This window comes from Merops nubicus, unplaced genomic scaffold (genome assembly GCF_000691845.1).
Source record: "Merops nubicus isolate BGI_N331 unplaced genomic scaffold, ASM69184v1 scaffold12172, whole genome shotgun sequence".
Taxonomy (NCBI): domain Eukaryota; kingdom Metazoa; phylum Chordata; class Aves; order Coraciiformes; family Meropidae; genus Merops; species Merops nubicus.
In genome coordinates this window covers 26397-34895 of record NW_008592926.1, presented here as the reverse complement: position 1 = coordinate 34895, position 8499 = coordinate 26397, and the positions used below count along the sequence as shown (strand labels likewise).

The 8499-nt window shown below is 43.3% G+C and overlaps 1 protein-coding gene across 1 annotated transcript in view; it reads left to right on the top strand.

The window, feature by feature from the left end:
- Positions 1-5988: 5988 nt before the first annotated feature.
- The window catches only part of NPEPPS (aminopeptidase puromycin sensitive), a gene marked incomplete at both ends in the record, with an annotated part of 28902 nt that continues 26391 nt past the window's right edge, over positions 5989-8499 (top strand). Inside the window, one exon of the mRNA XM_008935300.1 lies at positions 5989-6073. Within this exon, the coding sequence (XP_008933548.1) occupies positions 5989-6073 (85 nt within the window). The remainder of the gene's footprint in view (positions 6074-8499) is intronic.

The following is an 8499-nucleotide window of genomic DNA, read 5'->3' as shown; positions in this document are numbered from 1 at the left end:
GGGTAATTATTCTGCAGCTTAACAGAGAGGACCAAGCAGCTCACCCACAGTGCTAGGTGGAGAGGGTACTTGTAGAAGAGAATGGCTCACTTAAGAATACCCTAACATTTCCTAGTTGTTCCTGAGCTGGCATTGAGCCTAGAAAATAAAATTTTGATCTAGTTGGTTCAAGAAAGGAGCTTTTGGATCTTTGTAGCACAGGGGAGTGGAGCTTGTTGGGGGTGTGCTGTTTTCAGCATACCTGAGAGCCTGGGCCAACCCTGTGCAGTCCTCCAGGTAAAAGTGATTTATGTTAAGGCATAAACTTAGAATTTTCCAGATTTTGGGTAGAGAAATAGATACCCAGTGTCCTCTTGAAGATACAGGTATTGTTTTTTAGGGAAGGTGGAGAATAATTCTTACTCCCTCTGCTCCATTCCAGTACAATAGTGGCTGGACAAGCAATAACCCACATCAAGTACTTAAAGCAGTGATGCTTTGTGACCTGGGGGTGAGTACTGAAGCTATGTCAGCAGAATAAATCATGGTTAATCACAGTGCTAGGAAAACTTTTCATTGCCTACATCAGAAGGGTTCCTTTGCATCTTTAATAGCAAAGTGGAATTAGTGATATTTAGTCAAGATACTACAAGTAAACACTTGATCAGTCTGTCTGTGTTTCTCACTCGCAGCCATTAAACAGGATTTGGCAGCCCTCTGTGGAGAACTTTGGGAAGTCTTTTGACTTGAATGCCAAGTCCTAAAGAAAAGTTAAACAACCCCCTCAGCCTTGGCTTTGGGGCAGTACACTCGTGTTGTAAATAACCTGACAAAACATTTTGCCTTTATGCCACAATCTGTGTTACACTTACATGGCTCCTTCAAATCAGCTCCAGAGGATAAAGTCTTTTGTGACTCAAACCAGGTTGGTTTCAAAGCCTGGAAAAATAGTGATAGGTGTTTGTAGTTTCTTGTGGCACTTCCAGTTTTCAGGTTGGGGAGTTGTCCCTCTGTCTGGTGTTTGCTGTTTCTTGCTGAAGGAACATTGGTGAAATCTGGCTCTCAACAGTTCAGTTTTGAAGCTGTGCTCGTTAAGTGTCTGGTAACCTACATAAGAAATTTTGTCTGGTTCCTGAAGATTTTTGTGGTCATACGAGTATTCTTGAAGACTGTAGGGTTGTGTAACAGTTACATAAACTGACAGTGTATAATTGCCATTTATCACTGCTGAAAACCCCAAAATCCTGAGCTGAACTGTTTCCCAGGGAGCCCTTATCACAGCCAGGACGAGACGTGGCTGTGGGAGGATCGGACGCGGCGTGTCGGGAGCTGATCTCCAGCTGAAACTCTCACCTGCTCACAAAATACCCTTTATCTCATCTTTTTAAGAGTTTTGAACTGTTGGGTGGGTGGGTGGGGATGGTCCTGAATGAGCACAATGAAGGTTTGGGGTTGGGTTTTTTTTTCTTTTAACAGTTCATCTCCTTTATTCCTGTGTTAGCTTGAGATTTAATGATTACAACTGTAATTTCTCAGGGTCTAGTTATCAGTGCAGTGCACTGCTGTTACTCACTGGCTAGGTCATCCTTTTTCCATTCTGTTTTTGACTCCTGGGAGGAGGCCTAAACAGAGGGCTGGAACAAAGAAGGGATGTGTGGCTCCTTCTGCTCCTCAGCGTCGTGCTGAAAAGCCAAACCCCAGTCACTAGCAACAGAAACAAAACGTCTGGCTCCCAAAGTTCAACAGTTCTTTTAAGCCTCTGAAAGCAACTTCTTAATGCTGTCACAGCTCCAAACAGTCACCTGTCTGGCACGGGTGCCCTGGTGCAGAGCTTCAGGAAGGTGCAGGGTTGTCTTCTAACTTCCTGGTGTTTAGATCAACTGCCTTCTTTGGAGAGCAGTGGGTGGGGATTCATTTTTTTCTTACTGGCAACTCCAGGGAGGTGTTTCTCCCTTGCAGAGCACCCTGTCTTGAAAAAAAAATTTACAACCTGAGCTAAATGGCTCTTTTAAATACCTTCTGCAGTGCCTTTAATATGTCTTAAAGATCCCCTGTTCTATTTAGCAATGTTTAACCTGTATCTCTTGCTTTTTATAGGTTAATTATGCAGTATCTGCTAGACTAAAGAATGTGTGGTCTTCTGATCCCTGCACGCCAGTTAAAGATTAATTGTGACACTCCTGCATGTAAACCTTGAAAAATTAAGCTCCACGGGTGTAGTATTTGTGCTCAGTGTGCTTTTTGGGAGGGAATTTATCTGGTGTGAATGTAGGATCCTGGTACCTGGTATCCTAAATGGCATTTCTAGCACTGGTGCTTCAAAATCAGGACTTGAGCCCTGGTAGCCTCATGCCACCAGCTTCAGAAGTAGACATGACCCCCAGAAAGGCCCCTCTTGGTTCTGTGGTCCCTAAGGTGGTGTCATTGATCCCAGTTGTGGAGGGATTCCCTGGTGTTGTGGGAATTGGTCACTTCTGAAGCCTGTGTGACAGCTACAGATGAATGGAGTTGGGCATTCCTTTGGAATGAAGTGCATTTTTTCCAGTGGACCAATTAGTCGTGGCGTTGGTAATTTTACCACTTGGCTGCCATAATTAGCTAGAGATGTAGATTAATTATTCCTTTTTTTTTCCTCTTTCTTCCTTTTTTCTCATTGAAGTTTTGAATTCTTGAAAAGATACATCCTCCAACAGAACTGAGGTAATTGTAGCAGTCTATTTTTGGAGAGCAAAATGCTAAAAACACACATGCCTGTTACAATCCTACATTTAGAAAAGGACTCTGAAGCCAAATGACAAGATTTTAATTATCTAGTCTTTTGAATAGCTCTAGAGAATTAGTTGTGACTGTAGAAGATGTCTTTTGGTGCTCCTGTATTCTGGATGGGCTGGTGTTCTACTGAAGCCATTCAGATTCTTCTTTCTGATGTCCTAAAAAGGTTTTTCCATCAAGTCCCTTCCTGCTCTGATAACTGGTAAAAATCAAAAGCTTTACAGCATCTTCAAGCCCTGTTTGGCAGAGCCAAACAATTGCCCTTTTATTTTCCTGTTCCTTCAGATGATGTTACCTTGGAAAAGATTTTAAGGAACTCAAGCTGGTGTCCTCTAGTGGGTGAGATTTTCCTGTGTAGAAATAAGTCCTGAGCAGGAACGTGGATGTGTAGGAGGCTGGGAAGTGTCATCTCTGCCTCACAAAGGGTTACCAGCACAGTTACAACATCCTAAAGGTCTGAAGGTTTATTGCAGGGCAGACCTGCTCGTGGTACCTGGCTAATCTCAGCAGATATTTGCATTCTGATTCATGTTACTACAGTTTCATGAAAAGCAACAGATTTAAAGTTTTGAATCATTCCAGACATTGGCCTTAATTCATCTGCTGCTTACACTGAAAGCAAAACTACTTGTGGGCATCTGAAAGGGATTTATTAGAGAGCAAGGTGAAGCACGATGACAGTTCATTAATTGACAGCTTTGTAATTGGCTAGACCTCATGCATTTTGTCTTTTCACAAGGGACAGGATATATCAGTGATAGGACAAGGGGTGGGTAATGGCTTCAAAGTGGAAGAGGGGAGATTCAGATTAGGAATTAGGAAGAAGTTCTTCTGCCTTTTGGTTTTTTTTTGGGAGTGAGAGGGTAAACATTTTTTAGGCTCCTGCTTCACTCAGTCCCTTTAAATGTGTTGTAGTGTGTTTCTTTTTAAAACTGTTATAAAACTGCCTTGGTAGTTGTAGGAGGTAAGAAAAAAATCTAAACCCAGGTAATTGTCTTTCTAAGGAGCCTCTGAAGTTGTCACTACTTAAACCTAAACTTTCTTATTTTACAAAGTGCTACACTGAAAATTCTTCTGTCCTCAGAAGAGGTTGTTTGTTACAGACTGAGCCTATTGTTAGACCAGTATTGTCTGCAACTTGGACAGCTCTTTCTGCATCTTGAATTCTTAATCCAGAGAGATTTGAATTTGTAGATTGAATAAAGGTCTCTACTAGACATTTTTGAAAAGGCTTTCTCAGTCTGATTTCTCTGTGTTTTAGAAGACCTTGAAAAACCCCAAACCATAATATTGTGATGAAAACTGTTGGACTTTGATCTTGAGTTTTGAGAAGTGGTGTAATCCTTTCGTTTCATACACACCAAATAAGAGGAAAAAAAAAATGATTTGAGATGGTAAATGTTCTCTAGCAGCAGCAGATCTAACCTGTGGCACTTCAGCTTTTACACTTGCTCTTTCTATGCTTTGCAAACATGTTTTTTTAGTGGTGGGTGCAGTTTATGAGGTAACGTTGTTTTGGTTTTATTACCATCAAGAGGCAACATGGTGACAGCAGCCCAGCACTTCTGCAGGGGCACTGACAGGCAGGATTTGGACAGATTCACTAATAGTTCTGCTTGTCAAAAAGTATAAGCCTGTCCATAGTCCTGATGGTACAAACAACTCTGTTAACAGCAAGGAGCCACAGACGTTTGCTTCAGAGGCCAAGCTGGTGACTGAGGCTGGAAGGAAACTTTGGAGTTGGGTTGGTCTTAAGCATCCATGCTGGGGGTTGGATTTCCTTGGATTATCCTGTCTTAGCCCTTTGGCTCACAGGTTCTTAGGCTGGATGGGTCGTTCTGACGATGAGGGTGTGCCCAAGGAACACACTTAAATTTCTTAAGCTGCTCTTATCACTGACTAGACTTGAATTTGGGGTTTATGTACACAGTGACTAAGGGCACGTTCCTTCAGCCAGCCTGGGGGTGAGTGTCTGCTCCCCTGTACTCCCCTCACAGGTACCAGCTCCTTTGTGGCAAAGTGATGTGTCTGCTTCAACTAGGAGGCTTCAGCTCAATATTTTGGCTTCCCTTGTGTTGCACTTGGACTGATTTATGTGGAATCAATGCACTTTGGGATGAGTGAGCAGACCTGTGCCTGCAGAACTCTTCACTGCAGGGCCAAAGGAGCCCTTGGGTCACAGGAACCAGCTTCCATCACAGAGATCCTGCTGGTGTGTGCTGGGTTCAAACCTGGAGAGTCAGAGGGTTGGGTACAGGTGCTAAGTGGGTGTTTTGTAATAGTGAAAAAGCAGGGATGGGATCCAAGTCCTTACACATCCAGGAACTCACTGTCTGGGGTAGGAAGCAGCTCTCTGTGCACAGGTTAAACTCTAGCTGCCTGTTAGAAAAAATCAGGCACCTTTATTTAAAGAACTAGTGTTGTCCACTGCTGGAAATTGTACCTTGGACTAGCAGGACTATCAGCTCAATCCAGTGTGACTATTCAAATAGTTTCAGCCATAAGTTTCTAAATAATTCTTAGTTTAATTCCCAAATATTTTACCTCTTTGTAATTAATTGATATTTAATTTGAATTCCTCTGTATTCAAGCTCTTGCATCCAAACAGAAAGCTGGCACAGCAAGACAGTTTATTACTACACTGGGAGCTGGCCACTTGTGAAATAAAGCAGAGAGTGTGTAGCCAAGAGCTGGCAGAAGGAAAGCTTTCAGGAAAATGTAAGGGTGAATTTCCTGGCAGATGTTTTTAACCTAAGAAGTTCTTACAGTGTCGACAGCTCAGGACCACGGTACCATGGGCTGTGTTTCTGACATCCCCAAAAGATGGAATGTTTGTCTTCAGAGGTTTTTACTATAGTCTCCCATAGGTCATCTCTGAAAGGAAGCCTGCAGACTATCTGTTTTTATTGGTTTTGGGCTCCCAGGCATGTACAAGGGCCCTATTGTCAAGCTTTCATACCAATTTTTACCAGGCAGTTCATCCCCTTAAATAATTCACCATGTTGATGAGTAGGCCTGGATGGTTCCAGTGCTCATGTTCCAGAGCAAATGAGAGCAGGGAAGGAGCTTTTTCTTCTTTTTTTTCTTTTTTTCCTCTCTTAAGCACTCAGTTTTATTTCAAACTCTTGATGCTGGAGGGGTTTTTAGATTGAAGGGAGGTGGGGATGCCCACCTAAGGGAGCTGGAGGGAGGAGGGAACACTGTTCCTCCCTGACACTTGTAAAATTTCTCTTCCAGGTGAAACAGGCAACCAACCAAATTGTGATGAACTGTGCTGATATTGACATCATTACAGCTTCCTATGCACCAGAAGGAGACGAAGGTAGGATGCTTTTTTGCTGGAGTTTTTACATCTTAATCCATCTCATTTCTGATGCGAGGTGCTGTTGCCAACAGTTAGCACCTCTGATTGTAAAATTACATCATCATTTGATAAGCTGAGCTAACCCTGGGAGCACAAAATTAACTCTATAACCTTCATTCTTTTCTCATTGCTACTGTTTGTGTTATGTTAACAAAGTTACCTCAAGCTTCTGTGGAATCTGTGTTCTACTCCTGGTGCCTGAGCCTTGTAGGCAGAAGGATGTTTGGGAGGTTTTACACTGTTATTTTTCTTTACACCAGAACACTAAGAACACAGTCTGTACCTATGGACTTCACAATCCTGGCAGAATCTGTGGCAAGGGCTTACAGAAGGAATGCCTCAATGAGAGCCCACAGTAGGATGGGCTCATGGGGAAGGATTTGACAGCATACAGAAGACACTTAATGGACTTTTTGTGTGTGGTTCTGAGTGTAGGTCACCATGGAAAGAGGTGATTGTGTGGAGGAGACAATGATTGGGATCTAGTTCAGCAGAAGCTGCTGGGAAGTGGAAGAAGCAGTACCCATTTTTTATGCACAGTTACAATTGTTGATGTCTTCCCCAATTGTATTTTGAGGAGATTTAGCAGACACAGAAACTTTTGGCAAGTGAAACATGAAATGTCTGAGGTGAGGGAAATAAGCTCCTTGAAGCAGAGTGTTATTCTGACAGTGTGCAAAGCCTTTTTGGTTTTCTCTTGGAGCATTTGCTGCTTCAAGGGCAGGAGCTGTTTGTGCTGTGTACAGCTGTTCCCCAAGTCCTTCAGAAGCCAGCAGACTCTGCAGAGCTCCCCTGTCTAGGGGCAAAATGCCCCTAGGATGTCATGAAGAGCTTTGGTGAAACCATGATTGTGAAACAGAAGAATTACCTTGATGATGGACAGGAGAAAGGTGTTCCTTCAATTAGGTTTAAACTTCTTTAGTGTGCTTGTGCAACAGCTGAAGGAAGCTGGAGAGAGTGGCTGTGTTTGTCTGAGCATTTTCTGGACTGGATTCAGTGGGACAATTTCAGTGCCCTTGCAGTGACATTACCCTATGGCTAACAGATGTGGCAATGAGTCTTTGCACTTGAATTGGTTTGACTCTTTTTGTTTTTAATATAACTTTAAAGACCCCAGAGGGCCTGGGTGCACCTGAGAGCAGCCGTGAGGTGCTTGGGCAGCCAGCGAGCTCCGTCCTGAGGAGGTAATGCTGGCAGGTACCCTGTGGGACAGGGGGGCAAAGAAGAGGACTACCCAGAGCTTGGAGCCTGGCCACCTCCCTTTGACAATGAGAGGACAGGGCACTGATCCCTGTGTGCTGGGCTCGGGGTCCAGGCTGGACCCTGGCTCTCTGTCCCCGCTGGCCTTTCAGCCGAGCGAGCTGGAGTTGACTGGGTGATAGGTGTGTTGCTAAGCACTCCCAGAGCTATTTCATATACTGAGTAATGAGGCAAGGAGGAGAGTGGTAGTAACAGCAGAGCGTGGATGGAGCCTGCTCCACCCACCACCTATTAATTTTTTATTTTGTCATTGAGGAAATAGAAAGGAATAGAAAAGGTACCTAGGGATAAAGTCTCCTTCCAGTCGAATCAGGAAAAATACCTAAAAATCAAAAGGATCTCTGTTGTAGTGTTCTCTCTGTTGTTCTCAGAGCTGATTTCCTACTTGTAGGGGATCTATTTTCCTATTTTATCAGTGATATACTCTCCTTGTAACTTCAAAGTATTAACAGTGGAGCTTAATGAACACTTAAAATCAAGTACACTGGAAGTGAGAAGAACCACGACCTTAATGGAGACTTAAAATCAAATACCCTGGAAGTAAGTTCCTGTGGCTTAAATTCCTTCATTCTGATTTTTTTCAGAGAGTTTTGAATGTGATGTTTTGGACACTGGGATATGAGCACAGCAGTGGCTCATAGTGCAGGCACTCACCCCTCCAACTTGCACTGTAAATACTCAAGGTGCAGCTTTGTTATGTATTTACTATAATAATACTCAGGCTTCATGGGGTTAAAACATATCTTTGAGTTTGGTGAGCTGCCAACTAGTGTAATGGCTTGGGAAGTAAAATTGCATGAAGTTGGCAGACAATTTGCTGGCACCTGTTGATACAGATCAAGTCAGTCTTACTAATGCTCCTATTGTGCCCAGCTTTGGGATGGGAATTGTGTAACTGGTCTCAAAACCAGAGTATGAAATCTAGTCCAAGAAACCAACTGAAATATCAGCCAGATCGTTTGGGTTTAGTGACTCAGGTGAGCCTGGTCCCAGTTGCCTGTGCAGGATGTTTGAGAGCAAGTGAGAAATAAGTGATGTTTCTCCTTTAAAGGCTCCAGTGATGAATTGTTACCTCTTTTAGTCCTGTGTCTCAGTGGGGAAGAATTTATCTCGCTCCTGTCTGT